At 44.0% G+C, this 21,269-nt stretch overlaps 1 protein-coding gene across 1 annotated transcript in view; it reads left to right on the top strand.

The window, feature by feature from the left end:
• LOC121281465 (transcription factor SOX-30-like) overlaps positions 1 to 11,400 on the top strand; it is a 40,900-nt gene extending 29,500 nt beyond the window's left edge. Inside the window, exons 5-6 of the mRNA XM_041194412.1 lie at positions 1,926 to 2,424; positions 11,025 to 11,400. Of these exons, the coding sequence (XP_041050346.1) occupies positions 1,926 to 2,424; positions 11,025 to 11,400 (875 nt within the window). The remainder of the gene's footprint in view (positions 1 to 1,925; positions 2,425 to 11,024) is intronic.
• Positions 11,401 to 21,269: the final 9,869 nt, after the last annotated feature.

Here is a 21,269-nt window from a genome sequence, read left to right as displayed (position 1 = left end):
AATTCAATTGCACAAATAGTAAAAGGACTATGGGAAACATCCCTGCTGTAACACTATATGGGCTTGCTAAAATAGTGTAAAATATTTAGCTGCAGCTGCAGAAGGTTTTATGTTTTCATTTGCTGGAGTCTTAATAAAACAATCTTAGCAACAGCATACAATGGGTTCTTTTGACAGACATACATAGAACATACAACACAGAAATAGGTCCTTTGGCCCAAGAAGTGTATGGCAGCGTGTATGCTTCATACAAGCTTCTTTTCAACTCTCTTTATCTATCCCTATCAGTGTAACCAGATATTCCTTTCTCCCTCATTTATTTACCAAGCTTTCTTTTAAGTGCATCTATGCTATTCATGTCAACTGCTCATCGTTGTAGTGAGTTTTACATTCTAAATACATTCTAAGTAAAGAAGTTTCTCCTGAATTCATTATTGGATTTATTAGTGACTATGTTATATTTTTGCACCCTAGTTTTGGCCTTCCCCCCACAAATGGAAACATTTTCACTACATGCACCCTATCACATCCTTTCATAACCTTAACAACCTCCAACAGCTTCTCAGCCTCCTATTGAGAAAATAACCCAGGCTTTTTTAGTATTTCAATAGGTATAGCTCTGAGTTCTGTTATCATTCTTATGAAACAAATGACATACAAGTTTGTATTTGCAGAGATATAATTTTGTGCAGTGATAGTGATAATATTTTAAAGGAAGGTGTCATATAGATGACGTGCTAATGAGTTTTTTACATGACCTGACTGGACGTATGTGGTCAGTTCCCTGCATTATAAATATCACGTTGTGCCCATGATATTCTGCAGAGCTGAAATTACTAACACTTTCAGGCAAATAAAGTTTGGAAGTATAGCACTTCCAAAACACTGCTTGCAACTTCAAGAAGTCAAGTACAATAATAAAATGAAAAATCATTAACACTAGAATTCAGAAATGTAATGGAACATGCTTGAATTTCACAACAGGTTAATGTCTTGCTGAAAAAGGCCAATAAAATTCCATAAGCAGGGGCATATTGAGGCAAGAGAGACTTTCACAGAGCCAACCAAATTGAAGTCAAGAGTTCAAATCTGCTAATTTCATGAAGTAACAATTGGGAGATGTTATAGCTCTGTCAATAGATTTTAAAAGAGAATTGTAATATACGACAAAGGAGCTAAATGCAGCTATAAAATTGAAGGAAAAGCAACAAAACTCTAGAGGGCTTCATGAAGACACCAGTGAGCTAAATTTAATTATGTAAATCTAATTACAGATCTATATAATGATACATTGTTATTGATTTATTTAACTTTGTAATTATTCTCAGTTATAACACATTTTTACTTTGTTGGCATTGTTCACAAAAACTGCAATTTACTTTACGTTATTAACGAACAGAGTGATAGAGATTTAGCTCTGCATAGAAGTTCATGGACTGCTGATAACTGGTACTAGTATTTGCTCAAGTTGCTACCTGCCACAGTAACAATGATGATTGTTGGATTTTTTTTTGGCACTGTCAATGTAACATTGTGACACTCCATAACCAGGTAGGTTAGCCTATGTCCCTTTTATGCAGCACCTGGATTTTATAAACAATTATGGTCACTATGCTAGCCAGCCATTGCCAGTAGTCCATAACTGGGGACCAATGATGTAGTTTGAATGGGACAATATTAAAAATCCCCACCAATTTGCAGCATCAATGGCCTGTAAAACTGAAATCTTCAATGTCTTAATGAGTGGGAGGATATTGAAAGACATAAGTTTTCAGACCATGGAATGATTTAGGATCAATTGTTTTAAAGGTCATTCTTGATAAATATTGATGATTATAATTTGAAGCTGTGAAGCCATTTAATATATTTCAACTGACTTCATAATGTCTTGTCCTATAACTTGTGATGTCCTAATTCTCCAGCAGGTCAAAGCCAGTCTCTGCGCATGCCAGTTGCTCAAGGTCCTCGTCCAAATTCAATTATACTTTATCCACAAACAAATCCTGTCCAGGTTGGCCTGCCTACGCAAAACATATCCAGTCACCCCACTGTGCCAGCCACTTGTCCTCCAGGACACAGTAGGAGTGAGGTCCATCACGAGGTTCCTGGTCCAAGTGCAGTGTCAAATTGTTCAGAGCAAAGGATACCTACGATGCCAGTGGATGTTAGCAAAAGAAGTTCTACCAATGAAACTAATAACACCCACAACAGAGGTACCATACCTGAAGTACCGGCACAAAAGGAGATACCCACTGTTTCCAACTGCCCGAGAAATCCACCACCAATGCCTTCAGCAACTCTTCCACATCCACATGCTTACCAGCATCCACCCATGGGGCATGCTGCTAATTTGTTTGGAGCTGCTGCCCGATTTCCATTTCACCATCCTTATTTCTTGCCTGGACCACCCTACTTCCCTTCAAGGTATGTGGAATTAGGTTTAGAATTGCAATGTCTTCATGGTTAGAACCTAATTTATATCGAAACATAGATGAGAGCTGGGAATATATTTGTTTTCAATTGTAGGAAACAACCTAGTATGTTAATATGCCCAGAAATTCAAATGTGCATGTGTGGTGGTCAAAATGTTTAGAAGGATATTACACAGTTGGGCAACATACTGTTTGCAAGGCTCACTGAGGCCCCAATTTCTATGTAAATTAAGGACAAGCACCATAATGATCCTGAGCACCAAAGTAGCACCCCAGATGTCCGGTGTCTGTTTGAAACAGGTCCTTCAAGAAAAGCCTTCAAACAAATGGTGCTCCTGTCATGTCGGTTGAACCCTTGCTACACATGGGGCCACCTCTTGTTGTAAGGCCTACTTGCCCCCTAACCTCCAAGACTTGATTCTCACATCATATATTTCCTGTGGAGACCTGTAAAGGCTAAGGCCCTGAAATTCCTGGGGCAGAAATTTAGGGAGGAACTTTGTTTTGTTAGGATTCTACCCCACTTGCAGTGCACCTTTACATTCCAGAGGGGAAGAGGGAAGTGAGGTGAATGGCCAGATCCTCTAACTCCTTTTCCCTAGTTGCTGGCATGAGTCTTCTGAGACTAAGATAATAGATCCTGGAGAGTTTGATTAATTTAGTTTGCAGAGACCAAGGACGGGATTTTCTGCACCTGCCTGCTGCTGCGATCTTCCGGTCCCACCTCAAGTCAATGGATTTTTGGCTGGGGAGCCGCCTCGCCCGCGGTGGGTCCCGCCCACAATGGGGCTGGAAAAACCCGGCCCACGACCCTGTTTTAGTCCCCAGGTCAGGTGCAGGGAATTGGGAGATTTCCCAACTTGGCAAACCCAACCTTTAAAAATGTTCATCCACAGGCCAGATTTTCAGTTGGGGGTGGGGGCTGTGGGCAGGCTAAAATAGGAGTCAGAATGGCCAACACCAGGACAAGTGCGGAGGCTGCTGAGTGGGGAGGTGTGCTGGGCAGAAGGCCTGCCTCTGTGCTCTGGCACTGTGTTTGAATAAATTTTAAAAAGATTAAAACAAAAAGCATCTTTCCAGCTCTCACCCTCTCACACACTCCCTACCCAAGCCAACCTATGCCAACCGATGCTCCCCATCCATCCCCATGACCCCTCAAACCCCCTAAGCCAATGCACACCCCTCTACCCATCCATCATAGCCCCCATGACAACCCATGCCACTCTACCCACCTCCTATGGCCCCTCATACTCCCTATTCCAATCCCATGCCCCTCACCGACCACCCTTTGCCCTTACCCCTCCATGCCAACTCACCTAGTATCCTTGGACAATCCCTTGACAGCTTTGACAGCTGTGTCATTCTTTAACAGTTGTTTGACAGCTGGACAGTTCCAATGAGTTTATATGTAAAAAAGTGCACAGTTACGTTCACTTTTAACATCCCAAAGGGTGCCTTATCTCTCCAAAAGGGTGCCTTACCTCTCCCAAAAGGGTCCTAGGACCCTATCCAAAGGGGTATACAGCTATCCAAAAGAATCCACTAAGTTCAGACCTCTTACCTGCTCTGTTCTGCACATTCTGGGTTTCACACTCCTGGGGCAGAATTTTTCCATTGGCTAGCAGGGGGCAGGGCCCACTCGCTGATGCGAAAATGACGCGTGATGACATCAGGCGGAACCTCTGATGTCATCCCATCCCATTTAAATATTCAGGAAGGCGGGCAGACAGCGCAATCAGCTGTCCACCCACTGACCTGTCAGTGACCAATTGAGGCCATTGACGGGGTAGTTAAACCAATTAAAGGCCTTGCCCGTCCAACCTTAAGGCTGGCGGGCAGGCCAGGAGCCCCAGCGGGCTTCTGAAAAAACATGAAACCTCATCCACTGGCGGGATGAGGTTTCATGTCTGTTTTAAAAAAGTTTAATAAAGTTTTTGTGATATTTATTAACATGTCCCATCTCGTGTGACATTGTCAGATGAGGGGGACATGTTAATAATTTTTTTACTTTTCTAATTTTAAAGTTTCAAACACTGTTAGCACTCTCCCTGAGGCAGCACTTAGCCTCAGGGAGATGTGCACTCTTTCGCTCGCATGCACGCAAAAGCGCACTCTGACAGTTGGGGAAGCCCTCCCCCCCCCACACAGGAAGCACATAGCGCTTCCCATCGGGCAACCCGCCCACTTAAAATGGCGGTGGGCCCTGTTTCAGTGGCGGCGATCGGCAACCCGCCACCGAGCCGGTGGGGCCCACCCACCCATCAAGGGCAAAATTCTGCCCCGGTCTACCAAAATCCCACTTCAGTGGAGGCAGCTGGTGATTTAAATGGCCTGCTACCACCATAAATCACACATGCATGAACCTTGGCCCCACTCCACTCCAATCACCATGAAAATGGGAAATGCCAGGTTCGGGAGCAGGACTTAGAAATTTCAGCCATTTCCGGGCTTCTCGCCACAATGAAGAGTAAAAATTTGGGCTCAGCACTGCAACAAAGACTATTTTTTTGGTCAATTTATTTTTTGGTCTAAAAGAATCTGGGGTCATATCCATCTGTATGCTGTTCCATCTTAGGCAGGCAGACTAGGACAGCAGCCACTGAAATGTCCTTGCAGGCACAGCACACCCTGCTTTGGCCATGCAAATAGAACGCAGAGTCATGGTTTCTGTCATTGGGCTTGGTTGAATGGTGATGCTGCTGTAGCACACTTGCACTGGAGGAGCAGCCCCTCAGGATCTTCAGGGCTCAACACATCTTCAAAGGCAGCCAGTACCCTTTTAACAGTTACTTGACAACTGCATCACCCCACCCATCACCCCATCATGACCATGGAGCTGTCCAAGTGCAACATGCAATAGCCACTGGCACAATTAGCCAAATATTTTAAATCAGCTAACACCTCATTATGGAGTGATGTCAACTTGCAGTCATGTGGTAAGGCCAGCATACAATGCACATTATCAACTCATTGTTCACAAGAAAATCTATTAAGGGAACTCAGTGGCTCAGTGGTTTATACCTTCTGGCCTGAATTTTTCCCGCCTCGGGTGGGCTCAGCGGAAGCACGTGGGGGTGGTCCGGTAGCTAACCGCTGCCCATGATCAGCTCCGCACCGCGATTTAATGTGTGGGTGGATCATGAGCGGTAGCGCTCAGCGTTACCTGTGCAGGCAGGAGGTGGGAAAGGAGAGTCGGGTCTAGCGCGCAGTTCATACATGCACGTGAAAGGGTGCTTCAATCTCCCTGAGGCACGGAGCTGTAAAGACATCAAAAATTTAATGAAACACGTCCCCTCTTGTGTCACATGAGATGGGACATGTTTTTACTTTTAAAATAAAGGTTTTGTTTAATTAGGTTGGACGGGCAGTGTAAATTTCAGGTTAATTAGGTCCTTAATGACCTTAATAAGCTTTACAATTATTGACGGACATGCAGCCGATTCCAGCGCACGCCCGCCAAACAAATTATCGCAGGAATATGCGGTGATGTTGGGATGCACGCCCGATGTCACTGCACATCATATTATGTTCCAGCATGTCAGGCACTCGCCCACACACCGAAGGTAAAATTCTGGTCTCTGGGACATGGAATTGATAACAGCTGTAACAGTCTTACAAGAAATAACTTTGGACAGTTTCAACCCAGTCCCTACTGGTTGTAGATACACATACAACTGTCCAATTTTGACATCAACTGGCAATCTCACTTAGAGGCCACAAGGATGGCTTATATGTAATTTACAACATGATATTAGTACATAGGTGGCCACACTTATGAGGTTGAGGCTAACGAGTTTTTTTGGGGGTCAGGGTAAAGGAAGCTTTACTTTACAATTAGCTATATTACACTTGCTCTTGGAGTGCTTGGTACAAATGATGGAGCTATATTACTTTTCTATGTAAAATTTAAAAACAATTGGAATTTTTGTTCGACCAGGGATTCATTGGTTGAGATTGTAGGAACTCCTGAAGAAATGCTTCTTTTAATCAACTGTGAATATTCTTAGAATGGGCAGTTTTAATTGGCAAATTCCTTAGACATAAGAACATAGGAAATAGGAGGGGCATAGGCCATATGGCCCATCGAACCTTCTCCATCATTCAATGTGATCATGGCTGATCTTTGGCTTCAACTTCACTATCTCACCAGCTCACCGCACCCCTTAGACAATGACATTTTGCTTATTTGATGTAATCTGACTACTGATTAAAACATTGAGGTCCACCATTCTATATAGGAGCCAACCACAACAAGTAATCCTGTGTCCTGTGACCTGTGGAGACTCACTGTTATGCATTCAGTACTTCTGAAAGATCTTCTCATTAGCTAATCAAAATCTGTCATCCAGCAAACACAGTGGAAGATGACCCGACACCTGGCCACATATCACCTATCTGTAAACAACTCTAAAGCATAGCAAATCTATTTTCCCAACTTAGTGAAACTTCTAAGTATTTTTTTAGCCAATTTTCTATATTTTTTCTCCATTTTCCTAATTTATGTCCCCCACACTTCATGTCAAGGCAGTGACTAGTACACTTCGGTTATATGGCAGCAGCCTGCTCAGACCCCATCCAAGTCGCCATTCTTCATGTGTGAGCATGAGGGCATCACAGTTGTGTTTTATTCTTTTCTCAACCCAATACACACATGCATACTCATGCTCTAATACAGGAGGGAGTGTTGAATAGTAACGAAGATTGTTATCCTTTTACCCTCTCTATAGCTTTTGGTCCAGAAAGCACAATGACAAACCATATTGTACATTAGTATTATCTTTGACTCCTGCTGTGCTATTATTTTTGCATCAATGCAAAGTGATCTCTAATGAACATTAACAGATGCCCCATTGGCTCATTTCTCATACAACTGCAATAGCAATAATCTTAGTAAAGACTTTCTTCCATTATTCTACTCTGTTCGACCAATATGAACATCACATTTCTGGTATGCTAAGTCAGTCAGATTCTCTGCTATCTAGATTGCAATAAAGCCTTTAAAGCTGATGATATCACCCACCGTTATCTTCAGATTCCGTTCAGATGTATGCTTCTGAATTTACCCGTGCTTACTTGTCACAAGTCCTCTCTTCAAAGAGAAAAGAAAGAACTTTCATTAATATGGCACCTTTCACAACCTCAGGGTGTCTAAAGGGCTTTACAGCCAAGTAAGTACTTCTCCTTGAAGTGTAATGTGTGAGTAGCTTCCCAATTGTCTTGGGTGACATACTGTACACAAATTTACAGGTTCACCTTAAAATTTAATTAGATGGACTTTGGATGTCCCTTTGACGGGACATTAAAGCTTCCCCTCCACCGCCCCCCAAATTCCCACTGCTGACCATCAATTATTTGGGCAAGGAACAGGCAATCTGCAATCAAGAATTTTTCCCAGTAACGGTTAGATTGCCTCCAAAGTTTAAGATGGTGTTAACTCTCACCTTATCCTTCAATATAAAAGTTCCAGTCTAATCATTGATGGTTTTCGGCATGGCCATACTGCTGGCGATCTTGTTGCTTATGTTATGTTACTTTGGCACTCTGACTTTGAGCATTTTGGTGAGTTATCTCTCATTACCATGGATAGTTTCCAAAGCCAGAATTTGGCATTTTGAACTTCTACAAGTTGCCAAAGTTAGGCTCATGGCTATCTACAGTCATTCAGTCTGCACTTAGGATGATCATTCTTTGACTCTTTTCCCATTAACTTAGGGGTTCCCCAGACCTCCGCCCACTGCCACATTTTCACCATCCATAATGCTTATTGCTCCAATCATCATCAGGCCCTATTAATTCTTCAGCTCATGATTCCACTGAATATTCAAGAACTTTCTTTAATTCACACAATTCACAATCATTTCACACCACAGTGACTGGATGGTGGGAATTTAAGCACCCTATGATAGGTGGGAAAGGATCCAGAGGGGTTCAAAGAGCAAATTTATAAACCCTGACCCCAGCTTGCCATTAATGCACCTGATGGTGGATTTTGTGATATCCAAGTAACCCATTCTGGAAAGGCATGTCCATAATTATAAGATTAAAATAAGATTCTATTTTTAATATTTTGTCTTTAATTTAAATTTAATGCTAGTGGACTGGTTTTCTAGGTGGAAACCCATCAGCTAAAGGGAGCTGCAGATCCAGCAGGTAAGTGCTTTTTAGTGCACTGCTAGTGGACCCGGAGGAGCAGGAGTGCTCCCCGCCCCTCAAGCAATTCTTTTACCATGATCAGTCAAGCACTACCCACCCCTGCCCTCACCCACCTAATCTGCAATTGCCAGGTCGATACCCACCAACCCATAGGGAAGAATTTTCCCGTTGGCGAGCAGGGGTGGGCATCCCGACATCACCACCTTAAGGTTGTTGGGCAGGGGGCCTTCGCATTTTTAATGAAACTAAGGGCGGGATGAGGTTTCCTGAAGAGTTTATTAATTTAATAAAAATTTTTGAAAAGATTAATGGACATGTCCCATCTCATGTGACAGTTTCACATGTCCTTAAAGATGTTTTTCACCTTCATTAAATTTTCCGGAAGTTAAACTAATTATGCGGGCGAAAGAGCTCAGGCCCCGACTCAGGGAATCCCCCCTGCCCGCACTTGGAGCACACAGCGCTTCCGGGTGTGCATCTCGCTGGGTGGGCCTTAATTGGTATCCGATCAGGGACAACAATTGGGTTAGCCCTCGCTTCCGCCTGCCCCCGCACAACATTCCTGACGGGGGGGAAAATTCTTCCCATGATGTTTCTTGGTTCCCCCACTTCATGATTGCTGGTCCAAACACCCCTGCCCACAGACCTACAATATTTCCCAGTTGTCCCTCCATCCTAATTGCAGCTCTGAACCCCCACCCCAACACTGATTCACAATATTTCCCAGTCTTTACTGTCTTTGGATTGCCAAAAATATCAGGGCCAATCATACCATACCCTTCAGTGTGGCATCGAAAATCTTATTACTTTCAATTTCCAAATATACAGGGGTGTATTTATTTGTTTACCACCTAATATTAAGCATTGTCTGAATGAAGTACAGAAAGAAAAATCTAGCGAGAGGGGTCCTACACCAGTAACAGAGCTGATTACATTTTCCTTCCTTTGAAATCGATGGGAGAAAAAACAAGTGGATTCTGTTTATAGCGTGCAAATCTCCTCACCAAGTTTTCCATTCTGTTCTCTACCACAGAGATGCCTAATGCCTGGGCAATAACAACAAAATCTCCAACAATTTCTTCCTGTCACACAGAGCTTCATCTTTTAGTTTATAGTCACCTTCAAATGTTTCTGGTTCCATGATCTCAACTGTAACTCTCAAATCCCCTCCATTCATAAAATTACCCCATCAAAATAATGTGGACTCCTCTTTTGTGCCACTTCTTCTCCCCAAAATAACTCTTAGTTTCTATAAAGTCCAAGTACTTCTCAGATATCTGGGAAGACGTTACCAGCAGTTTCCTGCAATTTCCAGTCAGATGACAAGAATAAAAAATATTGTTTTGTGACAGACAATTCCTCCCCTAGCCTGCAACCTTTCTCTCATTTTTTTCCCTTTCCCTTTTGTAACCTTTCTTATTATTAATTATGTTTTTGCACTTCTCTGGCTTGTGCTGCTCTAAAAATTCCTTTATATCCCCACTTATCAATACTGAGTTGCAATCAAAACACAGTTTCTACTCTGTATCTTTCTTTCCCGCAACTTTAGAATGATGGAATCCAATGCCCTCCTTTTTCTTCCATTCCTCCAGCCTTCTTACAATTTCTAAAACCCAAGTTTATCATTATTTTACACTACTTCTCTATCTGTGTCCTCGTCTATGTCCGATTTCAACCCTGGTGATGTCATGCATTATGGAGCCTGATGCTTCACCTTTGTCCCTCTCTAATAAATGCCTCAATAATAAAAAGACTCCAGCTAAGAATTTCTACTAGAAATCCCTTTCGCAACGAGGAGCCAGCATATGTCCAGCAGGATGTGGTGGAGATTTTCTCCAGAGCTGTTCCACCACCTCCATGCTTGCTTGTGGCAATTTCAGGATTTCTGGAAGAAGTGACTGGCCAGTATGTGCTGGCATGTTTAAATGTTATACAAATTGAGGGAATTATATCTTCCAGTGTCATGTCTGGTTTTTGCTCTTGAAACCTGTGCGATTTAAGAAGAACAGGCTTGTGGCCAGCCAGGCCTACTACAGCCAACCTTCTACTCTCCTCCAGGAGGCTGGGGAATTCACCAAAATGATTTAAAAAACTATGGGCCATAAAACCGGATTGGATCAGAGACACATCAGTTCAATGTGTGCAAGTTCTATCTGCACTTCAGTGAGCATAACAACCAAGCAGAAGATCTAGATAATGTCTTTTGATGAGAGGTGAAAATTGATGTGGCAGGGTGGTTCAAGGACAGCAACTTCAGGAATATATTTTAACATAGCAATTATCTTGCTAAACTTTCCTTTTTTGGTTTATAATGTCCTCCAAATTGTTTGTTTCATTATGCCTTTGTAACATGCTCTACGCTTCTATCTGTTGTCGATTGTCAGTGACCATAACTTATGAGCAAACATTTCTCTGATTTTATCTGTTTTCCCTCTACAGTACTTGTCCTTACAGTAGACCACCCTATGGTTATGGCGATTTTGCAAACAGCATGTCTGAATGCCTAGGCTACTACGAGGACCGATACCAGAAGCATGAGGCTATGTTCTCTGCACTGAATAGAGATTACCCTTTTAGGGAATACCCAGATGACTGTCAACGCAACACGGACTCCAGGAGCAATAGCAGCATTGAGGAAGGACTCCACTCTAACAACCTGGGAGGAGAAGAGTACCTGAACTCCGTGCCACAGTTAGACGTTGGAGCACTGGAAAATGTCTTCACAACCCCAATGTCTGCTCCATCACAGCCACAAAGAGTGGAGATGGTCCACAGTGATGATGAACAAGAAGGCAAAGTATTAAAAAGCTTGTAGCTAAAAAAAACTATTCAATTTGTTTTAAACATACCATCATAAAAAAGTATCTCTGTGGAATGATGATTCTTTTATTTATAATAAACCAAACTGAGAATTCACAGTTTTGTCTCCACATGGGAGCACTTGATGTTTATAACATCCATGCATGAAAATATCGAGCAGTAAAAATATCATTTTAACCTTTGCACATAAAAAAATACAGAAAGAAAAATTTGTTGGTGTTACAGATTGTTATTGATACATTTTAAAATGCCTTCAGTGACCTTTACTTTTTATTCAGTTTCAAAATTTGGCTGAAACACACCTAACTACTAGTTAGCGCTCATGATTCTAGTTATTGCTAGACATATGTGAGTGTTGTTCATGTTGTTATAGTTTCTTTTTGAGTAATATTTTAATAAACTAACATTAAACCTACATTTTTAAAAATAATTGTTTTTTTTTAATTGCCCCTTTGTCACGTATGATAAAGTTGCAGTCCATTATGGCTTATTTTAAAAATCTGATACCATGTCTACACTCATGCCCAAAGGTGTAAGGTGGGCAAAATGCCAGGGCGACTGTCATTGTAGAATGACTGTCCATGGCTTGATATTCACAATTGCCCAGCACAGTCATTTGCCAACTGTAGGCAGCCCTGTCAGAAGTAGATAGTGAGTGCAGAAAGGGAAGACTGATGCTGATCCCTTCCTGACTGTTCTTTCGTATCTCCCATTAACAAGTTAGAGAGCAGGACTGGCACCGAGACCTGGCAGTGAGTTGCATGCCAACTTCCTTGGCCAGGGACTGGTAGGCGGTACAAGGATCTAAAGAGGGGGAAGTAAATTCCTCAAAGGCGGCAGATTTCAATTTCTGTATTAATTTAATCCCAGCAGTTTTTACTTTTGTAAAATTATTTATTATAAGCCATCAAGGACTGTTCAGCATTCAAATCGCTGTATTTTTGATTACAGGGAGCTTTCTTAATTCAATATAATGCATGGAAGTTAGCAGTTTCATTAACTCTGTGGCATAGACCAATTAGTTTTATTGAATCTTTTTTAAATAGTAGTAGCAGTTCAGAACATTCCCGTATTGATGGGCGATGAAGAGATGGGAATCAATTTGCCATCCCTAACTTGTAACATTATCACAAATTCATATTTATTGTTATAATAAATATTTCTATTTATTGCAGACCATCTCTGGCGTGTTTTTATTGCATGAATAAAGATGCTTTGGGTCTCTGAGCAAATGCCCAAAGCTCTGCCGTGAGTTTTCCCTGTTGAAATACTAACATACTATTTTCTCTTTACAGGTGCTGACTGACCTGTTGGCATTTCCAGAATTTGCTGATTTTATTTCATACTTATGAGCTTTGCAGTTTTCTCTTTTCATCCCAGTATTTGTTAGTTTCACTACACTTTTAACCATACCACTTTTTGAAATTCTCTCAAAGACTGATATTTCTGTTTTTGCTCTTGTTTTTAAAGGGATATTTTCGCCATGTTAAAGAGCCTTGACAAATCCATTAACCAGACGTAAACAGGCAGGTACACAGAGAGCTTGGTGATTTTATATTGTTGGAGACCACCACTATGTGTAGGGCTGACACCATTAAGTTTTCTTCCGTGTCACTATTTATAGGGCCTATATCGTGGGCCAACATCCTTCATTCAATAAACCTTCATGAAACCAACATCAACAAAGCTCAACACTATTCCATTGTGTACAATCAAAGCATACTTCTGGACCACAGCCAATAGTCTAATTGTGAAATGCACAACTCAGGATAGCGTTAAGTCATCAGTTTGAAGCCTGGTCTCTGCTGAGTCAGTTAGAGCAGAATTTGGGGGTACTGCAGTTGCCTTCAGTGCCCTGACTAGTGGTAGAAAAATTGGCCAAGGTTTCTGCTCCTGATCTCTGTCCTGTAACATCTAGATTGGAGAAGTTGGGACTGTTTTCCTTAGCAAAAAGAAGGTTGAGAGGAGATTTGATAGAGGTATTCAAAATCATGTGTCCAGACAGAGTAGATAGAGAAAAACTGTTCCCATTGGTGGAAGGGTTGAGAACAAGAGGTCACAGGTTTAAGGTAATTGCAAAAGAAGGAATGGCAACATAAGGAAAAATTTTGACGCACAGCAAGTGGTTAGGACCTATAATCCACAGCCTGACAGTGTGACAGAGAAAATTCACTTCAGACATTCAGGGGGTATTGGATTATCTTTTGAAAAGGAAGAATGTGCAGGGCTATGGGGAGAATGCGGGATAGTGCAACTAGGTGAATTGCTCTTGTGGAGAACCAGCTCAGACATAACGGAATGAATGACTACCTTCCTGTGGTGTAAACATTCTGCAATTCTGTGAACTCCTGCTGGGAAATGCTCCTATTTGAAAATTGAGTGAGGACAGGAGTTAGGACGCTTGTACTGTCTTTTATGGTTAAATAGTTTGCTGAAAGTCACTGTCAAAGATAAAAAACCACTTGGTTAAGATACCGAAGGGACACTGAACTTTGCCCCAGCAAAGGAGAAGAGAAATGATGGTCGGCCTTAACTTTTACCACCACCAACAAAAAAACAAATAACCAAACTCTGACTTCTAACATTGCTTAAACAGATGAGAATTTTTGCATTATTTGAGACTTCTAACTTTAGTCATTAACTTCATTGCTTACAACATTGTCATGCAAACTACAGAGTATTATGGATGTTGTTAGTGGGGCTGGTGGTGACCATCTTTGAGATAGTAATCAGAGAATATCAACACCATAGTAAATCTGTGCAGTTTACCAGTGCACATTGCCTGAGCAGACACTGGTGATGATTGCGGGCAGGCTGAAATGCATGTCTTCCATGGCTGAATAACTTGCAGGCTCTTGTAGTCTCGATTCACAGTTGCAGAGTAGCCAATTGGGTGAGATACAGGAAGATTGATGTCCAGATAACCAAGGGCCCCATCAAAAGAATATGATCTTCAAGGAAGGAAAAAGCTGAGAAAATAAATGACAGAGCCAGCAAGCACATTATTATAAAAGATTCAGAGATAAATCAAGGAAAAAACATATGGCAGCAAAGGTAATTATTTTATCTTATCAATACTAATGTGTATTCTACATTAATTAATTTAATGATAAGACTTAATTGACAGCATTGACTGCACTTCAAAAATAATTCACTTGATGTGAAGAGCTTTAGCATAACCAGAAGATGTGATAAGCTGCTCAATGAATGTAAGGTTTGTTCTTTATCTATTCCTTTTACTCTTTATCTGTCTTTTTCTTCTTCTTATTTCTTGATTTCTGCTTTTTTTCTTTTATTATTTTATATTCTTTTATTTTTTTATCTCTCACTTTCCTTATTCATCATTTTACTCTCGATCTTTCATTTATATTTTTCCCTTTCCCTCCTCCTCTTTTTTGTTTCCTTTCCATTCAAATATATATTTTTGTTATTCTGATTCATAAAGTGCTTTTTTCATTGATATAATTTGTCCTTCTCCTTCAACCACAGTTAAAAAACTCCCGTTGAACTGATAAACAAATCACAAATAAGAGATTGGTTGGAACTTTCCGGTACTGTTGGCATCAGGCATCATGGCAGGTGGAGAGGGGGGGTTGGTGGTGGTGATGGTGGTGGTGGTGTTGGGGGGGGGGTTCGACAATATGACAAGAAAGCCAAAAATTGGTTTTACACCATCATGAAACTAGTTTGCAATCGTCCGCTGCACCCATCAATGGTGGACCACATTTCCCACCGCCGAACATCATTTTAGTACATTTGGTACATTTTAGTACAAGTTTAGCACGCACATCACCATGACTTCCGAACAGCATGCTTCATGACTGCCTTAAAAGGGTGTGCACCTGAACTTGGAGGGGAACTCAGAGCTGAGTGCACACGACCTTGTGCAGCACTCATGAGCATTGCCTATAGGACGTCAAGGATGAAGTGCCACACAAGCTGCTTTTTCCCAGCTGGTTTTCAGTGCTGGGGTAAGGGCTCCAGAGCGGGAGGTGGGGGTAGTTGTGGCGGAGCAAGACAGCACAGACAGACTGAAGGAAAGACTCAGGCACATGCCAGGGCATTGACGGGGGGGGGGGGGGGGGGGGGGGGGGCGGGCGAGGGGGCGGGGGGGAAGATGTTTGGTAGTGGTGAAGGAAGCAGCCACGCACTTGGAAAAGCTTGTCAAAAGTGAGCATTCTTCTGCAGCTGAGACCATTCAGCTGCAGCTCCACTGACATGCTTGGAATTGGGCCTCTGAAGCATTTCTGCCACTCAAGCAATGCAAAAGCATGGAAGTGCCACCAAATGCTCCAGAACTTTTCAATCCTCAAGCACAGACTGCAGGTTAGTGTGTTTTAGGGGGCAGCAAAGCAATTTGCTGACTGAGCAAGTTGAACAATCCCCTTGCAAAAGGTGGCCATGGCACAGTCACTGGTGGAGGCATTCACAGCCCCTTGCAATATCTTCATTAAGGTTTAGACCAGTATCCATTATGGTGCAAGCTAACAGTGCAGCCTTGCAGTATGGGCTAGGAGAATGCCTGCACCTGAGCTGAGAGCACAGCATGCAGCCCAATGGGCAAAGCTGCAGCAAATCAATCAAGTGGAATAGGGTGCAGGTGGGTGGGGTTTCAGACAGCCAATGAGTGCACTACACGCTGGCCATCCAAGTGGTGGCCAGCACTCTCCTACATGCGTGAAGAGGCCTTCAGACTTAACCAAGAGAGGGTCTTAGGACACATACGCTAACCCACACGTCTCCCCCTTTGATCCTGCAAGAGGAGAACATCAGGATCATGGAACCTGGTGATTTAGTGCTATACCTCATGGCTTACAAAGACCAGAGAAGAGAAGTAGAAGAAGAGAGCAGCAGATGTGCCTGGCTCGGCAAAGGGAGGAGCACCTATCTCAAGATGAAGGAGAGGCAGGGCCTGCTGTGCACGCAGCTGTAGATCCGCAGTGCGCCGTCACTCACAGGTGCCTCGCTAGGGCCAGGGTCTATAGAAGGTGCCTGTCATTCCTGCTGATGGCTGAGAGCCAGTGTCGCTGAAGACTGCACATGTCTGGAGAACTGGTTGGTCACGAATGCCACCTGCTGCAGGATTTATTACCTCAGAGATGTGGAGGACATCCATTGCCAGTGGCTGTGAAAGTGACTGTGGTGCTCAATTTTTATGCTAGTGGTTCATTCCAGGGTTCCTCAGGTGACCTGTGCAGGATCTCACAAGCCTCCATGCACAAGTGTACCCAGAAGGTCATGGACACCATGTTCTAGAAGGCTCAGAACTTTGTGCATTTTGCCTGGGATCAGGAAAGCCAGGAAGCAAGAGCACTGGGATTTGCGCAGATCTCTGGTTTTCCACAGGTGCAGAGTGCCATCAACTGCACTCATGTGGCACTGAGATCTCCGTAGCAAGAAGCTGTCAACTACAGCAACCACAAGGGTTTCCTCTTACTGAATGTGCAGCTGGTGTGCAACCACCACAAACGCATCCAACAGGTCTGCGTACTTTTCCCTGTGAGTGTCCAACACTCCTACATCCTTAGCAGGTATCAGATCCGTGACATCTTCCAGGGTCCAGAGAGGCTGCAGGAATAGCTCCTCAGGGACAAGGGCTACCCACAGAGGACGTGGCTGATGATGCCCATGCGGTGGCCTCAGGCAGCAGCAGAGCGATGGTACAACAAGGCTCATGCTGCAACCTGGACTTTGGTGGAGCAAACGATAGGTATTTTGAAACTGAGGTTCTGGTACCTCGACAGTCCGGTGGGACACTGCAATACAGTCCCCAGAGGGTGTCATGCATCATCGTTTCTTGCTGTATGCTCCACAACCTGCCGCTACAATAGGGGGAGGACTTGGCTGAGGACAAGATGGAGGAGCTGCGTGTCTCCTCCGATGAGGGGCACGTCGAAGGGGATGATGATGATGAGCTCCTCGAAGGAAAGGATACCGGCAATGCGGCCATCCTACTGGCCAGTCAAGGCAGGCATGCTCAGGATTCCATCATAGTTGCAAGATTCATGGAGGATGGTGATGAGATGCAGTGTGGACAGTCCTCACCTTGCATCTATTGACATTTGACTCCTGTGTGGCTGATGGTAGCGCATAGACCCTCAGTGCTCGGGCTTCTGTCATGGAGACACGACGGAGGCTCTAATAGTTGCAAGGTTGCAGGAGGATGATGACAACATGCAGTGAGGAGACTCCGTAGATCTTCACATCGCCTCTGTGTATAGCTGACTGCTACCTGGCTGAGGGCAGCTCGCTTGCACTCTATAATCAGGGTCATATCATGGAGATGCAGTGATGAAATGTTAAATGCACCTGATTCTTTGTCAGCCTTCAGCACCTGACCCCTCAGGAGCACAAAGTCACCAGTCACAGATGCTGAAGAGATGGCATCCAGCCCTACCTCAAAGGTGCTGAGAGTGCACAGAGAGAATAGAGGAACTCTGTGTAGCCTGCCCACGATATTCTGGCAGCAATGACAAGCACTGCCAAGGTGCAGGCATACTAATGTTTCCAGTGAGTGTGAGGCCGGATCATCACTTTGGCCTGAAGGTTACACACCACTGGGAAGAGGCCCTGGACTGAGACACCTGGCTTTATCTTGTGCAGGAACCAAGGTTTCACATCTGAGTGACACAAACATTGCTCATCATAACAAGGATCCATAAGCAAGGAAACAGTTTTGGGAGTTTATTTACAGTAGTGAATACTAAGCACGAATGAGTAACACCTGTGCCAAGGCTGTGCAACTACACCTTCTTAATTATTTTGTTAATTTAGTTTAATTGTTTTAACTCCAAAAGTGTTACACCTTCTTAATCTTCCTAACCCTGCTGCTATTTCTTGTTGCTCCCCGGACATCCACAGCGGAGGTGGAGGCAGCCTGCTGACTGCTACACCCTGTCTGTGATGACCTTGATGGGTGTCCCCTTGAAAGCTGAGACCTGGAGGGCCCCGGCCTGCTTTCAGGTCCTGCCGTGTGGCAGTGACACCCTCCTTGGCCTGTGGAACTGGAGCTGCTGGGGTCACAGGAAGAGGGGATTCGGATGGGCCTGACACTCCCAGAGTCACCTGGGTGGATGGTCCCAGTGTGTGCACCTGCTGATCCTCCTCCCTATGTGTGTCTGAGGGCCCCTGGCTGATTCCTTGAGGAGAAGGAGAAGTCGGAGTGAGATCGAGCTGCCCCACGCCCTTCTCATGTTGACACTGTTGGAGACCAACTATGGCATTAGCGAAGGAGTTCAGCCTGCACAGTAGTGCAGGAGCGATATTCTGGACCAAGGTCTCCAAGGCGGATGCCAACCTAGCAGTGTTGACCTCAGTGCATTGGGTTGCCAGCACTATCACCTCAGACTGAAGGCGGATGCAATCCTCCATCGTGCCTTGCAGTCTGAGAAGTGCAGTGGACATCCCTTCCTGATGTTCCCGAGCTTGCCTTTGCAGCGCCAGAAACTGAGGCATGACCGAGTCCAGAGGTTCCTCATCTGACTCGGACTCAGCAGATTTCTGGTCTCCAGCAGTCCTCCGAATGAAAGAAACCTGGGAAGTCCCTGCTGCCCCCTGCTGTAGATCGGACAATGCCATGTGCTCACCAGATTGTGATCCCGAGGCTACTCTAGAACTAGGTCCCACCGAGGTGTGTGTCTCTGCACTGGCAGAGGGCGTGGGTGAGTGCTGTGATGGGTCTTCAATGAGAGTGTCATCAGATTCTTCTTCAGAGGTTTCTTTGTGGCCATGGACCCCCTCGGCTGCTTCCCAGATGTGCCTGCAAAAGCAAGGAGAGATAATTAGTGCATTGCAGGGGACTGTGGAACTGGGGAACTGACTCACAGCATGGTGTCTGATAGATGTTGCACTGCTGGATCCTCACTTGGTTGAGCACCACTGACCTCACTGTCTGCACAGGAACGGTCCAGATCCTCACCAGCCAGCTGGATGGCTCTATTTTCAAAGTCCTTGAGGAGCTTGATGTCAGGCATTCCTCCACCATTCTGTGACCTCTCCCTGTTGTTGTGTGCCAGCTTGTCCAGCGCGAATAGAGATAGAGAGTGGAAGCAGGATGCCTGCCAGGCCAGATGATAAGGATGCCTGGCATGTGTTGGTGGTGAATGGTGCCATGGATGGAATGAGGACATGATCTTCAGGGAAGATGAAAGTGTGTGTGAGAGAATGAATAGTGATGTCCCTTGAACTGGCAGTAAGTGAGAAAACTGTGGATGTGTGATGGGCCTGTCAGTGTGTAAGTTAAGAGTGATGTAAAGAATGACTCTCCCTCGCGAAATCGAGATCATTCATCCTCTTTCGGCACTGGGTGGCTGTCTTCTTCTGTAGGGTGTTGGCGCTGACCACCACTGACACCACTTCCCATGCTGGCTTGGTGATCTTGCTTGCTAGTCTTCACCCAGAGCAGAATTAGAGGACTTCACGGCAGGCCTCCAGGACGTCCAGTAAGCCCCCAAGGGAGGAGTCGCTAAATTTGGGATCAGCGCTCTTCCTCCCTTCTGGCAGCTATAACTTTCGAGCAGCTTCTGATGCCTTAGAAAGTGCTAGTTCTGTGTAGGGGTGCCCTTTAAATATGGCGCCTGGATTACTGAAAGCCTGAGGTGATGGTAGTGCGGGGGAATCAGAGGACACCCTGCCAGCGATCTGGCATGTTTCCCGCGAATGCATTATTAATGCGGCAGGACGTGTCAGGAATGTGACAATACGACGCGAAAAGCCGCCATTGTGGCCAGCGGGTAAAATGTCCTTTTTCTCACCTGGCAGCGCACTTGGTGAAAATCTGGGGTGATTCCACCCATTGCTTATAAATTTCACAAATTCCAATTCTACACTGAATTCTGAAGCCATTCGACCACAGGGACCATATCTCGACCAGCCAACACCTGTGTCAGAGTGCTGTGAGGCAACAGCAAATATCAAACTTCTGGAAACAGAGCTAAAAATAGAAAATGCTGAAAAGGTACAGCAGAATATTTCAAATGGAACCTCTACAAAAGCTCGACACCTGAACTATTGAACCATACTTTCTCTTTACAGATATGCATTTACAACATATTTTTAAAAAATTATGACAGAGCAATGCTGCCCTGTTTTCCATTTAGAAGAAGCATGGTTCTGTGCACAGAAGCAAAACTTACCAGCATTGGAAAATAAAAATAAAATCATTACAAGTGTAATGCATCACTGCTTTTAAGATGAACACTTGCAAGGAGAGCTTTGCCAAGAAGATACTGACTCTAGTTGGCATAAGGCTCCCTCAGGTGCTGGCCACTTGCCATACCTTGATCAAGCAGCCATTCTTCCCGTGTGGCACCAGTGTATTAGTATTGAACAACTTTTATGGATATTACAGGTCATCCAGTACCTGCACTAGTACAATATTTCCTCTACCGAGAACAGGGTCATTGAGATCAAGGAATGCACTTTGCTATTCTGCAGGAATGAAATTGAACTTGGGTTGTGAGGTCTCATTGACCTGACCTGAATCTTCTTCACCTTATTGCTGCGAAGACTGTTCCTGGCCATTCCTTCCTTGCCCAGATGAAGTCAGATGTGATACCCGAGATAGGAATATAGGAAAGGGCATAGACCATTTAGATCTTCATAACTGTCCTGCCACCAGTCAATGAGATCACAGCTGATCTGCAACCTAAATCCATATACCCATCTTTGTTCTATGATCCTTAATGGCTAAAAATCTTTCAATCTCAGTTTTAAAATTAACAATTGAGTGGGCCATTTTCAGAAGACAATTCCAATCTTCTACCACCATTTTTGTGAGGAAGTGTTTCCCAACTCAACTCTTGAAAAGTCTGCCTTTAATTTTTAGACTACACTACCTAGTGCTTGTCTCCCCAACTAGCAAAA

The sequence above is a fragment of the Carcharodon carcharias genome, chromosome 8 (genome assembly GCF_017639515.1).
Source record: "Carcharodon carcharias isolate sCarCar2 chromosome 8, sCarCar2.pri, whole genome shotgun sequence".
In the NCBI taxonomy this organism is placed as follows: Eukaryota; Metazoa; Chordata; class Chondrichthyes; order Lamniformes; family Lamnidae; genus Carcharodon; species Carcharodon carcharias.
Note: the sequence above shows the minus strand (reverse complement) of the source record. Positions and strands in the feature narration are given on the sequence as shown.